Genomic DNA, 17,417 nt, shown 5'->3' on the forward strand with positions numbered 1-17,417 from the left:
ATCAAATATAAACCACGTAGCGAGTGACGTTTGGTCATTGAGTTCAGCTTCAGCAGTGTAGTTGCTACTTGCTGTGGACATAATGAAAATAGCGGTTGTGTTCCAGCACAGCTTTGGGTCGGTAGTTACTCAGAATACAAAAGAAAGCACACGTGAAACGCATTCGTACATTTGTAACCCTGTCAAATGAAGGGTTTCACACCTCAGTTGGAATTCTGGAAACGTCGAGAAATGCGTCCCTGTACAGAGCACTACAACTCCCACAATTCCAAGCAGGCGGAAAGCTGAGAGTTCAGTCACCTGACGCAATGTCACATGACCCTCCAGGTTGTACGTTCTGCCGAAAACACGGAGGTCTCAGTCATTCCCTGCGGCGGAGGCTGAAGATAAGGTAACTGGCATCTGTTTGCCCCCATTTAAACTGTGATTGGTAAAAAAAAAAAAAAAACGACGACGTTACAGTGAATTTGACAGATTTGATTGTGTGGTTGGTGAACTTGAGCTTCGTTGTATTTTGAGTTGAGTTCGTTTGTTAGCTAGCTGCTGTAGGACACAATAACAAAGGGCATGGCAGCGTTTACAAATCTTATTGTTCTTTAGATGAAAAGAGAAGCCCTAATCCAATCACGTTAAACAGTGGTGTACTTATTATATATACGTGTCGTAGAAAAAAACTTAAGTCTGGGTGAAATGGCAGTAAATTAAATTCCAGTCTTGTGGACATCTTCACTTACTCCCAAGTTACTTTTACACATGCAGATTCTGTTGATTGAGCTCATCGGTCATTTAACCACAGTAAGACACGTTTAAATCAGGGAGAAAAACCATTCTTTTTTTCCCAGGCTGAATATTATAGTTCTCTGTTGTGTTTTAGTTAGTGAAAATTCAAAAGACATCGTGACTTCTCTTTATAAAGGTATTTACAGCATAGCGTCCATTCACCTCTCTGACTTTTTTAAAAATCACATGCTTGCACAGCACTTAAAAAAAAAAAAAAAAAGGAATACAAGTGAAGGAGCTTACTTGCAAACTTGACAAGCAGCAGACAGTGTGGTACACGTGGGAACTCAAATCAGACTAAATAACTGACTGAAGAGGATTTTCGTCATAATACTCGCGAAATGTATATAGATTTATACTTTTAAGAGTCAATTAACAGAGTCTGTGTTTTACCAAACAGTCCTATTGCTTCTTCATAATGTACATCAGGGTTTAAATTGGGGCGGAGCGCTCCGGAGCGCGCCTCCGCCTGCTCCAGTGTTCATATTTATTTATTTTTTTTTTTTAAACGTTTTTTTTTTTTATGTGATTAAATTCATTTTTCAAGTCTTCAAAAAAAATTTACAATTGTCTGGAAGGTTTGTCAATAATTACGCTGAAAATAAAAGCAAGTTTAGGTGAATTACAGCACTGTGCACATGCGCAGAGCCATGACATCACAGTTAGCATTATTCAATCCAGCCAGGCAGGCAGTGCAACATGCGCGTCCGAGATTTTCTCATCAAGTCGTGTCATTCTGAGTGAAACGAGTTTGAAGTTGGTCTGTGCTGTATCTTCGTGCTAGTTAAATATCACATCAGAATGTTTTAAAAAAAAGAGTTGACTAACTGATTGAACGAATGCCTGCTGCAACGTAGCTTTGCGTATGGAAACTAGCAAACTTCTCTCTTGCAGCCTGGATAGCGTGCTCGACTCCCAATCCTATGAGTTTGGCCAAAGTTATGAGGTCGCTAAACTTCGTTATTCGTTACAAATGAGTTATTCTAATGGAAAGGATGAGTGGTAGCCTACTTCAGCACACATGGTAAAGGGGTAAATGGCAGTGTTGGTAGGGTAGGCTTTTGAAAGACTTTTTTTTTTTTTTTTTGCTTCGCTTATTAATAACATCAGATGGATTCAGTGCCACAATGTCTTTAGGTAGCTCAATTCTTTTTCATTCTGTACTGTAGCTCATGTTGATTTTAACTACATTCAAGTTTGTGAGCCAGTGCATAGTGGACCACCCCCACATTGGTATTTAACTTCATTTTTCTGTTCAGACACTGTAACTCTGACAACAGTGAGGGACTTTTTTAGTGGGTATGTTGAGGTCATTTTGGCAAAAAAAAAAAAAATAAACCCAGCCATATTTAATACATTGGATTATAAATTCCTAAAATCTGTGTTTAGAATTGGTAACCATCATATTGTATGCATTTAACAGGAGCAGCAAAGGAGTAAGTGCAGGGCCAGCTGCTAAAAATGTCTATTTCTAGAAATTCAAAATGGTAGACATGGAGAAGATGAATTTTTTCATGTATGAAAAGTGCAATTTTCCCAGTCATAATAAATACTTAGAATCTGATGGTGGTGGTGGTAAGTATTTGTGAAAAAGGTAAAAATTGTGAAAGGGCAGCATGAATTCTGGAAAGAAACTGCTAAAAATATTACACGGTGCACCTTTAAAGTTATGTTATTGTTGTGATATGTGCATATGAGATGAATAACTAATAAAGAACACATAATGTGAATTAACAGTGTGTTAGTAGCAGTGTTTTCACATAGTAGAAATGTTTCGCGACATTGACCACTGCGAGTGAAGGGCTCCCCCACTTTACAAAAGCCAATTTAAACACTGGTAATGATACCACACTGTTCTGTTGTTTGTGACCCTTTCCATTAGGTCTAAATGCAAGCAATCTTTCATTACAGACTGATCAGTAAATGGCCTCACTGTCGCACCATCTCTCTTGATAACTCCTGAACAATGGCTGTCTTCTGACCTGTGGAACCGAACACAGTTCATCTTCAGCTGCAGCTGAGTCCCTCCACTCAGACTTTTTTCCATTTTCTCATGGCGATTAACACCAACATTGAGGACTGGGGTGGCATCAGCAGTAATGACTCTGGAGAAAGGGCGTGGCTCTTGCAGAGCCCCAGTGTGGATTCTGTCCGGCAGCTTGAGGCGGACGGCAACAGGAGCCGAGGCGTGTCGTCCATAGGCGCCGTCTTCATCGTTGTGAATGCAGCATTGGGAGCAGGTCTGTTGAATTTTCCTGCCGCCTTCAACATGGCAGGAGGAGTAACTGCAGGAGTGACGCTTCAGATGGTGAGGAGATATCAGTGATATAACGGGTTCCCTTCTGTTTTGTGTTCAACACTGTTAACATGTGGTATAAAGTAACAAAAAGTTATGCTGCATATTTAATATATCAAAAGGTATTTTTTGAGGGACAGATGTTACTGATAACATAAATCGTCCCTGCTCTGTTCCTGTTGAAGGAATCCGTTATTACCAGAAGCACATAACAGACTGAACCAATTTGTTTTGCTTTTATGTCATCATTGAGGAAAATGACTTGTCGCTGCCGTCTGAATGTTAAAGCTGATAACAGCTGACAGTTGGCCTTCTTTATATTATTGTAACCAGCACAAACACAGTTACAGGCTGTATACAATAACAGTTCGTCTCCTCTTCCTGTGTTTCAGTTTATGCTGATCTTCATCATCAGTGGGCTTGTGATTCTGGGCTACTGCTGCCTGGTATGTTTTTATTACCATTTGTTCTACTCTGATCACTTTAGTCTTTCCTCAAAATTTTTCCTTCATTTGTGGAAAACGTTAGGAAGCAGCATGCTTTTGCAGTCATTTCTTTAGTCTGTGGTTGTACTCCTGATCACATGCAGAACTTTGCATGTGAATGTTGACTTTCAGTTCCTGAACAGCTCAGACAAATGCTTATGAGTTGAAACATGAAGTGAAGACGAAGCAGAACCAAAGCTTAGTAAGCCGAGTTCATCGTTTAAAGATATAAAGTAAGCTCTGATGCAGAAATATTCCAAGAAAAGTCAAACCTCATGTGTTTTCTGCTGCAGGAGAAACCATGTCATTCCATTTTTGCATGCAACTAACTGTATAAGTGACCATTGACTTCAGCTTGGATAGACAGTGATTAAGTGTTAAGTCTCAGATAGAGAGAATTGGCCTTCTGGCTGTTGCTTTAATCTCATCTCATTCTGTGGATAAATGATTGACACCCAGTTTTAACATTGTGTATCTTCCTGAGTGGGTGCATCGTGTCATATATGGATCTTTTCCCACTCGCAGTGCACCGTCACACAACATATTAATCTCAGATTGATTGTGTAAACCTTCTGAAGATAAAACTATGAAAAAATAATCAGTTGCCCGCTCAGACTGAGGTGCAGTTCTTCAGCTTGACACAAAGCCCTCAGCTATTCAGTGCGTGCCCTTTTTTATGCCGGTTGTCTCAGAGGGCAGATTGGACACAAAGTAAATATTGTTTTTCATTTGAATGAATAATCTTAAATGGTTTGTCTGGTTTCTTCAGGTCTGTAATGAAGGCACCTATCAGGAGGTTGTTCGAGCCACCTGTGGCAAAGTCTCAGGAGTCATATGTGAAGTAGCCATTGCTGTCTACACCTTCGGCACCTGCATTGCTTTTTTTATTGTCATTGGAGACCAGCTGGATCGCTGTAAGTGTATCACTTGGTAGTGAACAGCAGCCTCTCTGTCTTTCTCTGTCAGACTAGTTAGACACACACTGGATCTCAGTTTATCTTTTATTAACACCTAAGAGTTGAGTGCCATTGCTCTGAGCTTAGTTTTCTATCTGTTAAGACTTTAACTTTTATTGTTTTGCATTTAGCTGTTTAGAAGTTTAGTGAAGCAGCAATAATAATATAGAGAAAGGCTGTGCTGGCACTGACGAGGGCAAAGAGCATGAAGTATGACTCCCCTCAGCTTTTAAACGTGTCTCACTCATGTGACAAACTCTTACATGTCCTTGCTCTGAGACGCTGACTGAGTAGAAATCCTGATCTGGCTTATTGGTGACCTACATTCTCCATGCAGTCTTTTTAAGTTAATTTTTTTTTTTTTATGTCTTTTGTTTTAATGTGCAGCAGTCTTCAGTTAATTCCCTGCATGGCGTTCTCTGCATGTCTTCGTCACTTCGTATTTCACTGCCTCTCCCTCAAAGCTCTTCTCAGCGTAATCGCTGCTTTCTGTCGCAGTGATCGCTGCAGCGGATCACGACGCAGGCGGCACGGCCGGTGGCCACTGGTACACTGACCGAAAGTTTACCATCGTCATCACTGCCGTACTCGTCATTCTTCCTCTCTCCATTCCCAAAGAGATTGGCTTTCAGAAGTATGCCAGGTACGGAAATCGTTGACTGACAGCTGAATCTTTTTTGAACTCTTTTCACGTTTTCCTTTCATGCCGCATGTTGATCATATCGGTTGTTGTTTTCGCCTGCAGTGCCCTGAGTGTGATGGGAACCTGGTACGTTACCATCGTGGTCATTGTGAAGTACATCTGGCCGGACAAAGAGTTGACTCCAAGTGTAGTTCCCACCAGGTGAGTCCTACACCATGATTCGTGGCACGGTCCTTTCTAAAAGCAAATCTCTTTTCTGTTTTTTAGTCTCTGTCCAACTTATCTGGACTCGCACCACCTTGCTCGCCTTGTGTTGCTAAATTGTTGTTTTTGTTACAGTTCTGCTTCCTGGACTGCTGTATTCAATGCAATGCCCACCATATGCTTTGGCTTCCAGGTATCTCCTCACTCAGTATCATTTGGCACCTTAAAATGGAATGCCCTCGAGTTCGATGTTGATGAATGTTGCCCTCTCCCTCCTGCAGTGTCACGTCAGCTGTGTGCCGGTGTTCAACAGCATGAGGAGGAAAGAGATCAAACCGTGGGGACTTGTAGTGACCCTCAGCATGATAATCTGCCTTTTTGTCTACACAGGAACAGGCATGTTGAAATCATTTTCATTACAAAATGAAAGTAATCTGAGATGAATAAAAGTTGTCCGTTTATTTATTTGATGTCAGTAAAAACGGGATTCCATCATTTGTCCCGTGGGTACTTAACCACTACGTGTGATGTTTTTTTGTTTTCGTCAGGTGTCTGTGGCTTCCTGACTTTTGGCTCCAACGTGAGTCAGGATGTGCTGATGTCGTACCCGCCGGACGACATCGCCGTGGCCATCGCAAGAGCTTTCATCATCATCTGCGTGGTCACCTCTTATCCCATTTTACACTTCTGTGGCAGGTAAGATACAGCAAAAGGAAAACTTAATTTTTTTTATTGCTAAGTCATTATTTAAGATAAGGCTGCATAAATTTACTCAGTTGACCTTGACCAAAGTTGGCATTTTAATGCTGGACACCTCGGTTGTCTGTGCTGTGTCATATGTTCTTTGAGTTGTTCTGGTTCTGAAGTAGAGTACTTCTACAGCAAACATCTTAAATGAAAAAAAACACGGGTAGAAACAACACATTAAGAAATAAAAGTTGCACCTTGACCAGACTCTTTTACTGGCCATTAACAAGCTTTTTTCAGCATTCTGACTGGCTACTTGGTCCGACAGAACTGTTGAAGTTGGGTATTTCTACTTCATTACCCTTCTACTTCAAACTATCAACCATTTCATGTGGCAGCAGAAAGCCCCTGAGTATGATGCTTCCACCGCCATGCCTAACAGCAAGTTGAGTGTTCTTTGAGTTGTCATTGCCTCGCCTTCTCTCCTCCAAACTTGCTAGATTGTGGGTCTGTGGGACCGTAACACTCCATCTTTATCTCATCATATATATCTTTATTATAATTTGCAAACTCAATTCAAGCTTGAATGTGTCAAATGTAGAGCAGGGGCTTCCACTCGGTTCATAGACCTATAACCTGGAGGTTTTGGGCTCTTCTTTAAGATCTCTAACAAGTTTCCACTTGGTTAAGGATGACAGTTTGCCAACATCTGGAAGAACTTCAACTTCAACTTTCCACTTTATTGTCCCCAAAAGGGGCGAATGAATGTGCAGCAAGACAACAACATAAGCACATAGAACAACAACAGATAACACAGGACAAACATAAAGTGCAATTGGTCAGTAAAAGGTTAAAAGGACCATAAATATGGTATAAAATAAGATAAAAACATCATAACTAATAAATAAAATAAGAAAGAAAGCTCACTGTGGCTGAGCTGATGATGCAAATGTCTGACCAGAACTTTGTGAATGTCTGTAAGATTTCTGCTTATAACCTGAGAACAGATATCCGTAGCTGGATTTGAGCAGGTCTGCTGAGTGGCACCGACAGCTTTTCTTATTTTACGATGCAGTTTATGAGGCATTTCTTCTCTGCACTCTGCTGTGATCACATGTCTCTCCAGGGCTGTTATAGAGGGACTTTGGCTGCGCTTCCAAAACGAACAGGTGGAGGTGTGTGTTCGCCGTGAGCGGAGGAGGAGGATCCTGCAGACGCTGGTGTGGTTCGTCGTCACCCTCGTCCTCGCCCTCTTCATCCCAGACATCGGACGTGTGATCTCGCTGATCGGAGGACTGGCAGCCTGCTTCATCTTTGTGTTTCCAGGTAAAGCTGTATGTCCTGTGAAGACTTTGGGGGGGGGGGGGGGGTTGTGCGTTTTTATTGTCCCACTAATGTCTTTAACTTTACAGGTTTGTGTCTGATGCAAGTCAAACTGTCAGAGACAGACATCCGATCCGCAAGGTGAGATGCTGCTTTTTCTTCTTTGTCTGTCAGTTATTTTCTCCTTTGAAAATCTCTTAACTTGTGTGCGTTCACGTGTTGGAAGCATGCGTCCTTTAACGGAGCTGGATCTTGGTTGATGGAGTGCGTCGACTGAAGAAAAACAAATTGCCCTGAAAAGAACACTTTGATAAGCATCAAGCATTTTACAGTGACATGTGAGTCACAGTCACTATAAAATGCTTAATGCAGCTAATTCTTTGCTTTTGGTTTCGTCATCTCTTTTACAGCTGGCATGGAATGGTTTGCTTCGGTGTTGCCATGGTCACACTCGGTGCTTTCATCTTTGGCCTCACGACAACAAACTCCATCTATCAAGATGTTGTCAACTAAAAGGTGCCTCCCTTTTGGAGCTGGAGCTGTCCTGTGTTACTAAGACAGGAGGAGTACTCAGATCTGAGCTGCTATTCTGCACTGTTGGATGAGGTGAAGTGTCACATGATGCTCATTTGGAAGAAAATCATCATCTGCTCCAAACAGTTTACAAATCAAGAGTGGTTCAGTCAGGAAGTGACCACAAATGCCAAGTGACTTCAGACACTTTCACTTTTATTTTCTGTGAAGTTGTAATTGCATGGTTTATGTTCATGACCGAGTCGTCATTCAAGGGAGAACCAGACTGGATTCTTGGTCAAGAGATTCCTGTCCTATTGACATGAGCTGAAGGATTTTGTATTGAATGGTCTTTTAATCAAATTGATTTACCTCATAAAATTGTACCAATTTGTGAATTTTAACCTGCATGTCAATGTTTATCATTGAAAACCGACACCTTTTGGTTCCCGCGTCCTGTTCCATAAGTTAAGGTGCTGCTGATGGTTTATACTCTCCATTTAAAAAGAAATTAAATTAATAAACACGTAAACACATTAGAACATAGCAAGTCTAACATATTTAATGAGGGACACAATCGCAGGTCTGTACAGTTCAGTCTGATTTGGGAACTTCTAAAATACAGCTCGTTTCAAACTTGGGACATTTGATTTATGTCATTTACTTTGAAAGTCATTTGTTTCTTTTCATTGATTTTGTTGGCTTCATATTTTTTTGTGAAGGAACAATTATTGTTGGCTTTGAGGTTGGATTGCATTTGGACGATTAAGTACAAATCTCGTCTAATTTAGGCCGACGAGAGAAATGATTGAGCTGCTTTTGAAGGGCAGAAGGAAGAAGCCCTGTTCAGGACCTGAAAATTCAACTTTTTTCGAGAGTGCTGGTTCCTCACAGAAAAAGTTAGGAGCAACGTACCATTAAGAACCAGAACAAAAGGGATGTAACCTACACGATTTGGTGTATTTAAAGGAGACTGTTGGGTGTACGGGGTGTAGAGAGTGAAGACGCACAGACTGCAGACGTCTTTTCACGAGGACTTAAGAAAACAATGGTTGCTCTCTTACCTGAAGTCTAAGTGTGATCTTTCTTATGTTCTGGTTTCCAAAACGACTTCTGCTCAACACTTAGGAAGTGAGGGGCACAGTTGATGCGTTTAATTTAAGAACACTGCAGTACCTTTCCCACTAAAGCTGCAAAAGCTCGCTGAAGTAACCTTTTTGGAGAAGAAAATATTTCAAAGGTTTAAAACTGTATGGAAATCTGGACATAAACTATCGTCATCCCTGTTGGGTGTAGACCGTGACGAAGCTTTGAGGAAGTTTTTATGATTTGAATGAAAATCAAAACCCGACAGCCATGATTTTTTTTATTTTTTTTTTACGTTGGGTGCATAAAGGACAAACCTTAAAAGGGATTAAAAGCAATTATGTTGTATTGATCAAGTTATTGGTTTCAACACACTGACCTACATATCTAATGTCAAAGAACGGAAAGACGCAGTAGTCGAAACAGGAAAATGTTGGGCTGTAGTGTTAGCTGAATATGTCTTGCAATCAGTGTTTGAATACAAATTTGTTTTTATAGTTTGTATAGTTAATGCAGTTTTTATGATCCGTAATTGATTTTTTTTTTTCTGTTTGGAAAGATCAACACTAATCAATCAGACAGACATCCGTCATCGCTGTTGCCTTTTTAAGATGACTTCGTAACATGTCAATGGGAAGTTTTAAAGGATGTTTATGTTCTCACAGATGATACTCCCATAAATGATGTTCTGTTAAAGCATGTGGAAAAAAAGAAAAGAAAAGAGAGACGATCCACGTTTCACAAGCTCAATAAAAGATTTAATAAAAAGACAAACCGAAGTGGAGTTTATGATTTGATCCAGAGCATCGTCAGTAACTTAAGAATGATGTCGAACTACTTTGTTCACGTGACGTTTGATTAAAAGGTCACTGATAAGGCCAAGAGAAAGAACATTCATCAGTATCATAGACAAAAAAAGACAAAGCACAGTGTCATGTATTTAAAACATGGGTCGCTCCTGTTCTGGCATTGAACTTTTCAATTTTCAATGACGAGTTAACCACAGAGATTTTCATCTTCTTATTGGGTAAATGGTCAAATATTGAAATGATCATTTAACACAACTACACAAGGCGACCTACTAAGCAAAAGAATTTCCCCAAGACGGAGAAGCAAAACTGTTTCATAACGCGGAATGAAATATCACTTTTGGTCACTTTGTGCCATTAATCTTGGAGTGACCTTCTGTGTGGTTCTATCCCTTTTCATTTCCAACATGTTGGTGTTTTGTTTAATTTCCCTTTCAGACCAGTTTTTGGAGTTTGTCTCCTTTCCAGTGAGATTATTTGGTTGCAGGATTACTCAGAAAGTTGTAGACAGACTTAAAATACCATTTTACAAGAGCGAGGGCAAAAAGGAATCTGTAGTTTTATTTCCATGAAGATTTAGATCCAGCCTGCACATAAAAGCCTTGTGAAAGAATGCAGGATTGCGCTCTATTCTTAGTTTTATAACACATGATTTCTGCACCTTTGTTCAGGCTGCCAATAGGTTGGGATATCCATGTTCTATCAGAGAGTGAGTAAAATTATTCAACCTCGAATGTGTGTGAAACGCACTATAATCTCTATACTGTTCACTAAACTGACGCAAAACATCAACCGAATATGTCAGAGTTCCAAAAAAAATCCAACGCTCTGACCTGTATGTACTGCATGAATCATATGACTGAGACAATAAAAAAAGATTCCTGAGTAGAACTTGCTCTCCCTAAATCGCTCTTCCATGTACACCCGAACAAGTGAGAAGTGCAGGTGAGTTAGAGAATGCAGCCTCCATCACGGCTCAGTAGATGTCGTTCCTTATGAAGGACTGGAACATGTGCAAAGCTGGGCCTGGAGCCCACTGAGGAACCATGTGACCTGCCCCCTGAAACACAGTTGAAATTGAAATGATTTTGCAATAATGACACCACATCCTCCACCTAAAGCAGCACAAGTATGCAAACACATTCATTCCTTACCTTAACTGTCAGGAAAGTGACGTTTCCAAATTGTTGATAGAAACCAGCAACTTGGTCGTTATGAATCCAGTGCTGGTACTTGCTGGTTGCCTAAAACATTTTGGTGCAGTTAAGTCACATATCTTGTGGAGCAGTATGAGAAAAACAATACACAAGACCCTCCCAAAGTAAAAACACGGATGTGAAAGATTTCAGTCTTCACAGTACTGGGGTAGTTATGTAGAAGCACCGTGTCAAGGAACACATTATAACACCGGAAAAGGTGCAATGTTGCAAACACCATTTTCTGTGACTCCCCCAAACAGCTACCTTAGCTGTTGGCCCTCAAGTGTAATTTGAAAGCAAATAGTTCATCCAGAAAGTGTGTTCCAGTTTTGAGACGAGGAGGACGAATCTACGGCGTTCAGAAGGCTCTCACTGCATCACCTCACTGGGGCGCACACTGACCTACGAGAAGTGGGACGCTCAGGGTTACTTCCTCTGCCGAGGGCAACTTTCTCTCCGTGTCTAGTGTGCATGTCAGAAGCTTAGCTGTTCCTCAGCTGACAGCTCGTTTTAATGACACAAATTCAGCAGCAGTGTCTGTAGGCGGCTTCAGGGAGCAGCTTGCATGGCAGAGCTTCTGGAAAGAAATCACTCACTTACACCTTCAAAAACTACAATAAGAGACTGAAGTGGGCCCAACTTTGTTAAAAAAAAAAAAAAAAAAAGACGTACATAGAACTACAAAACTGTGCATTAAGTTTTCCAGGAATTGAAAATGACCTTTATGCCGAGGTCCTCCACAAACCACTGGTCTCCCAGGAAGTTGCAGGCCATGTCAGTGTCTCCGTTGTAGACGAGCGCTCGCAGGCCCATTGAGAGCAGCTTCAAATACACGTCCTTCATGGTTGAGTACACAACTTTGTAGTGCTCTCCAACAGCATCACTACAACAGAGACACATCCATCATCAACCTCAAGATAAAAATGTCAACCTCCAACCATGATTCAACAAAGCAGATTGTCCAAAAGTTGTACTCCAAGGTGTTAACTGCCCCTATGAAAGCACTACATTTCCCATATATGGTCTGAAACGCCAATGTAAATCACCATGAGTGTTGCTACAATCTTTTCTCTTTAAAAGGATCACTTGTTCCTTGGATGAGGGTACACTTCTTTAAAAAAAATTGGAATGGTGTGTAAAATATAGCCGAAATAAAAACAATGCAATGGTTTGCAAACCCTTTAAATCCTGTGTTTGTTGAAAATCAGCACAAAGACATTTAAAAAAAGCAATGGGAAAACATTTCACTCAAAACTAAGAGCTACTGGTTTTCTAATTTACCAAACACTTACAGTGTTGTTAAAAGGAGAAGTGATGGATGCAATGCAGTGGTGAACAGGCCCCCGTTCCAGCTTATGACACCATAATTTACCACCTTTTTTTCTTAAACCTCCATGCAGACATCTCTTGTATTTCAAAAACTGTCTGAACTTGCTCCTTGCAGGACAAATGACTACAGCATTAAGTATCAATAACGTCTAGGAAACAATGCTTGCCATTTCCAAATGTACACATATTTATAAAGGAACAATGGCTACTCTCCTTTTGTAAGAAAATATAATATATTGATGAGTGCATAACGCAGAGAGAGCATTTGTTTTTGACCAATCTTCAGGCCTACAGCCACGGGAAGGATCGATACATAATAATATTAAGCACCACCGTCATCTCGCCATACTCATTATTTGCTGCGGCGTACCTGCAGATGTCCCAGGCTGGCAGCGTATCTGGAATGTGTAAAGCTTTCCTCACGTCGCCTCTGTTCAGCCAGTTTGTCTGAGCTGTGCTGTTGATGCAGGGAGGAACTTCATTCACGGACACGGAGGTCGTCACGCCATCTGAAAACTTCATTTAAGATATTTACCATGAAGACAACAACTCAATTAAAAAAAAAATTCAAAGCACACAATAGACTTGTTCAGAACACCTTGTTGGTGTGCAAGTTTTCCCTGAAGCTCTTAAACAGATGGCTCATGGCCGTCTCGTATCCTTTGTGGAACGCTCTGCGACCCTCGCAATCCAAGTACAGGGCGTACTCATTCAGTCCACTCTCGTAAACAATATGAAAGGCCACGTTTACCTGAGGCCAAAAAGAGAAGCAGAAATCTGATCAAGTAAACTTGGAACACCAGGAGTCCCCGCTGATTATGACTGTAAAGCAGTGCACACATACCAGCGTTTTGCAGGTCTCAGAAACGGGGTTGGAAAAGTCACATTTTCCCTCATTACAGCAATTTATGTTCAGGTCACGCCACAAACTGCACGAAAAAATGTACAAAACAATCAGCAATGAGCAACTTGTAATGCTAAACATTACAATACGACACTCAAACAGCTGTCTGCTACATCGTAATAAACGTTTTCAACGTCTTTAATTTAGCATTATATAAAAATGAATGCTGTCCAAATTAATTATACACTTGTTGTATGCCAGTTGTGTCCTCCATCTTTTAATTGTTCGTTTCATTGTGTATTGCAAAATCAATATCAAATCAAATCAAATTTATTTGAATAGCACATTTCATGTACAAACAATTCAAAGTGCTTTACATAAAATAAAAGCATTGCAGCAGGGAAGCATTAAAAATACATAAAAGAATATAAAGAGAAACAAATAAAATCATTTAAATTAATTTAAAAACAAGCAAATGTCATGGGTATTGCATCATGGGTCAAAAGTGTTCACAAGCCCACTGACCCATATTTCAACCATTTTATGATAAAAAAACAAAAACAGTTGATCAAAAACTAAGCTGCTGAATTACGTTATTAGGACATTTCAATAATCTACGCTTCCAACAATTTGATCAATGATTACACAAGCGATTTCACTGTCTGTGTAGTCTTTACTTCCATGGACGTAAATATTCCCTAACCTGTTTAATAGGTCAGCGATCGGGTTGGTTTTTTTTTGCACACATTTCCTCATAGCACAGCAAACAAGTAATACAAAGAGAAACTTACTCTTCTCCAAAGAGACCGTGGTAATATCCAAAATAGATCAAAGACTGGTCATTGAGAGCAAAGCTGCTGAGACCATTTCCCACTGCAAAGCCCTGAAAAGCCAAAAACATCCAAAAATAGATTTTAAGGATGTTTAAAATCGCGTAGAGAAGCATTCATGACGTTGCCAGAAGGCTTCATTCTGACAGTGGGAAAGAAGCACGAAGCATCTCACCTTGAAGTTGATATTGGCGCTTCCTGTGACCACACGCAGGCTGAGCGTCGGTGCATAAATTCCACCATAACTCTCCCCAAAGATGAAGAACTCATTCTGGGTGAAGTTGGGGAACTTGGCAAAGAAACTCTGCAGAGCTTTGTAATTATCATCAGCGACCTAAGCCAAGAAAATATCATGTTTTTTTAAAATTGAGTATAGTCCCAGGCTGTCTCTAAACCAGAGATACTCATTGCGCAGCTCGCGAGCCACATGCGGCTCGCACTCACATAGTAGCTTATAACAATATGGTAACAATAACAATACATTTTTTCAAATGACATACAGCGAATTCTGCACAGTATTAACTATTTTTTATTAAGTTTGTGTTTTTGTAGTATTAAGTATTAATTAAGGCTTAATGGTGTTTCCTAAAGGGGGCTCTGTTAAACCTGGCAACGCAGCCCGCTTAAACCAACTCACACTTGAACGCAGTGCACACTAGCTCCTTTAGCCAGCGCGACATGCTGGCACAATGAATCGTTTTTTAATCAAAAAATGGCAAAAACCAGCACAAAAACCATGCTCATCTTGAATGTCTCACTATGATTACAACAACAAACTACAAATACAACATGAAGAAAGTCAAGGACGTGCATGCCAGCTTCCGCTCATCCCAGTATTAAGGCAAATTTAAGGTATTAAAGCTGCCGTCGGCAGGTTTTCAAAATTCCGAGTCTAAAGTCGGAAAATTCGAACTGATACAACTTTCAGGTTCCTCCCCCTCTGTGGACGAGGCCGTGCACGTGAGTTCACACCAGTGTGCGCGCACACAAGCTGGGGGCAGACTCACGCTCAGCATGGAAGACGTGGTTGGTGACTGTTCTGCTCAGATAATAGATCAATAATAAACCTAACGTGATTGGTTAAAAACAGCCGGGAGCGCTCGATTTTTGCAAGCACGATTACAGGCTTCAGAGGGAGCTACAGATTTCGGGATTTTTCCTAAACAGCCTATTTAATATTCTCCTTTCAGAATCCCATGACAGTTCAAGCTAATATGACTAAAAAAAAGTTGCCGACGGCAGCTTTAAGGTAAGGTTTCTTTTTTTGTGGGATGTTTTATATGTAGAAAAGCATATTTGCAAAAAGGGGACTTAGTATGTTGTCGTAAAAGTGGCTCTTCCCTTGATTTTGCTCTGCCAATGTGGCTCTTGTGAAAAAAATAGTGAGTATCACTGCTCTAAACTTTTCTTATTTGCTAACGAAACAACTGAACTTACCTGGTTATCATCAGTTACATAAGTATCGTTATCAGAGTAGGAATACCCCACTCCTGCAGGAGATTCAAGATACAGCATATTGGCAATCTTGTTCCAGCTGAATTTGTTCTCATACAGAGTGGCCCCATCATCATTTACCTGAAAAAAAAAAAAAAAATTCAACTCTAACAACTGAAACAGAACGTCTCTTCAAATCAGAGCACAGGCGCAGTTATGCTCACGTGAAACGGTCCATTCTCAGACAAGAATCCATCCAGAGAGCTGCAGCCGGGGCCTCCGTTCAACCAGAGCACCAACGGGTCTTTGGTTGGGTCCCTCTGAGAAGTCACAAACCTGAAGGAGATCAGGACCTGGGATTAAATCGTCCACACTGAACAATAAACAATACTTAATGGTTACTGAGATGTATTTATTAATCTGCTGCACATCATATAAAGAATTTATACATGGCAAGAAAACATTTAAAAAGTCCCTCCAGCCTTATTCAAAATGAACAAATTACCTATGGTACATCAACCAGTGTCAAATGACTCTAGTCTAATCCCCTGTGCTTTATGCACCCAAAGCAATCACCAAGCCAAAATCAATACATCATTCAATCATTAAGACCAATATCTTTAACTGATCCAATCATCTGACCCAATCCTCAATTGTGCTCAAAACTTCTTCTTCATCAGGAAATGTTTTCTATTATTCTGCTCCATGTCATAAATCTGGTATCGTTGGTCTAACGTGGATCATTTGATAAGGTTGCTGTGTCTTTAGGAATAAACATCCTGACAAAACCAAGATTTTCCAAAGTCTTCTTGCATTAAAAAAAAAGCATTTTCATAAGGTGAACAAGGGGGATTTAATGCACGTTCGTTTGTAAACTGTCTAAAAATAAAATGAAAAAAAAACACAAAACAAATACAAATAGTCTATTGCGGGAAATGTAAATTAAAACCTGGCAACGGACAACTGCAGTGCGCACCATTACTGGGGGAGTTGAAACCAAACATTGACATGACATGGACGGAAAACGTTTCTAGGCCCCAATGTATGAAACACTTCCACACCATAACCCGCTGGGTCAAAACCAGCTATTTCTTACCAGTAATGGAAGAACTTTCCGGGCCCTGCCTTGAGGTATCCAGACCATTGTCGATAGTTACATTTGAACGTCGCACCTGGCAGGGAGGTCACCTCATCTGGGGCGTACTGAGTCCGCGAGCCGAGCGGAAACACGGCCAGCAAACACAACAGAAAACCACCTGCGTACATCTCTGAACCTCACTCTCCTCCGACAAAACAACCCCAATGCTGACAGTGTCGAGTTATAGGAAGAGTAGACTGTGAGTCAGTCAGTTCCTCTACCGAAACTCCGCGTGAGCCCGACCAAACGTCACATGACCACTATGACGTGCCACATGACTCCGACCGACTTTCAGACATGTTGACGTTGCTGTAGGGTTATGTTTGCCGCTTTGTTACATCGCTTCTGCTTTTAACAACTATCTGTAACACTTCTGAAAAATGCAAAAGGTTCCCCTTGTTTTGCATGGTATAAACTTCAGAATCAGAATCAGCTTTATTGGCCAGGTTTGACTAAACAAACAAGGAATTTGACTCCGGTAAAACTTCACTCGCAAAGTACAACACTCAACAATAACGTAAAAAAATACAAATTAGAAATGCAGAACAGTAAGAATGGAATTGAGTATGGGTGGTAAATAGGGATGTGTATGAAAATAATAAATACAGTATGTACATTTGCAATAAATAGACACTATGGGTGGGAATGCAATTGTCCAGAGGAGTGTGCGGCTGGGAATGTCCCCCTTCTTGTTGTCCCTGTCAGTGTACCATGGTCATGGACACCTCAACAGGTACAAGCAAAATGCAATAATACAATTGATACAATTGAAGAGGGTGAGAATTGTGCAATAGTGCAATATCAGAGTAGGCAGGTTAAGGATTAGGTATAACTGTAGTGCAAGGCAGTTCAGTGCATAAC

At 40.6% G+C, this 17,417-nt stretch overlaps 2 protein-coding genes across 3 annotated transcripts; one reads left to right on the forward strand and one right to left on the reverse strand.

The window, feature by feature from the left end:
- The first annotated feature begins 317 nt into the window (after positions 1-317).
- On the forward strand, positions 318-9,747 carry slc38a7 (solute carrier family 38 member 7). 2 transcript variants are annotated; one of them, XM_075461691.1, is made up of 12 exons: positions 318-391; positions 2,692-3,088; positions 3,469-3,522; positions 4,331-4,475; positions 5,016-5,160; positions 5,263-5,361; positions 5,500-5,557; positions 5,646-5,760; positions 5,913-6,060; positions 7,178-7,377; positions 7,464-7,515; positions 7,785-9,747. In XM_075461691.1, the coding sequence occupies exons 2-12, from the start codon at positions 2,834-2,836 to the stop codon at positions 7,885-7,887; spliced, it is 1,374 nt and encodes a 457-aa protein (XP_075317806.1). In that variant the 5' UTR covers positions 318-391; positions 2,692-2,833; the 3' UTR covers positions 7,888-9,747. The 2 variants fall into 2 exon arrangements, with proteins under 2 accessions (XP_075317806.1, XP_075317814.1); XM_075461699.1 differs by having other exon boundaries at positions 329-391; positions 2,663-3,088.
- On the reverse strand, positions 9,710-16,815 carry LOC142377503 (lysosomal protective protein). The gene is made up of 11 exons (XM_075461676.1): positions 16,515-16,815; positions 15,643-15,754; positions 15,422-15,559; positions 14,160-14,318; positions 13,946-14,037; positions 13,155-13,239; positions 12,909-13,061; positions 12,681-12,826; positions 11,702-11,864; positions 10,937-11,026; positions 9,710-10,842 (listed from the first exon to the last, which is right to left on the reverse strand). The coding sequence occupies exons 1-11, from the start codon at positions 16,682-16,684 to the stop codon at positions 10,759-10,761; spliced, it is 1,392 nt and encodes a 463-aa protein (XP_075317791.1). The 5' UTR covers positions 16,685-16,815; the 3' UTR covers positions 9,710-10,758.
- Between the last annotated feature and the right edge of the window lie 602 nt (positions 16,816-17,417).

Source organism: Odontesthes bonariensis, chromosome 1 (genome assembly GCF_027942865.1).
Source record: "Odontesthes bonariensis isolate fOdoBon6 chromosome 1, fOdoBon6.hap1, whole genome shotgun sequence".
Taxonomy (NCBI): domain Eukaryota; kingdom Metazoa; phylum Chordata; class Actinopteri; order Atheriniformes; family Atherinopsidae; genus Odontesthes; species Odontesthes bonariensis.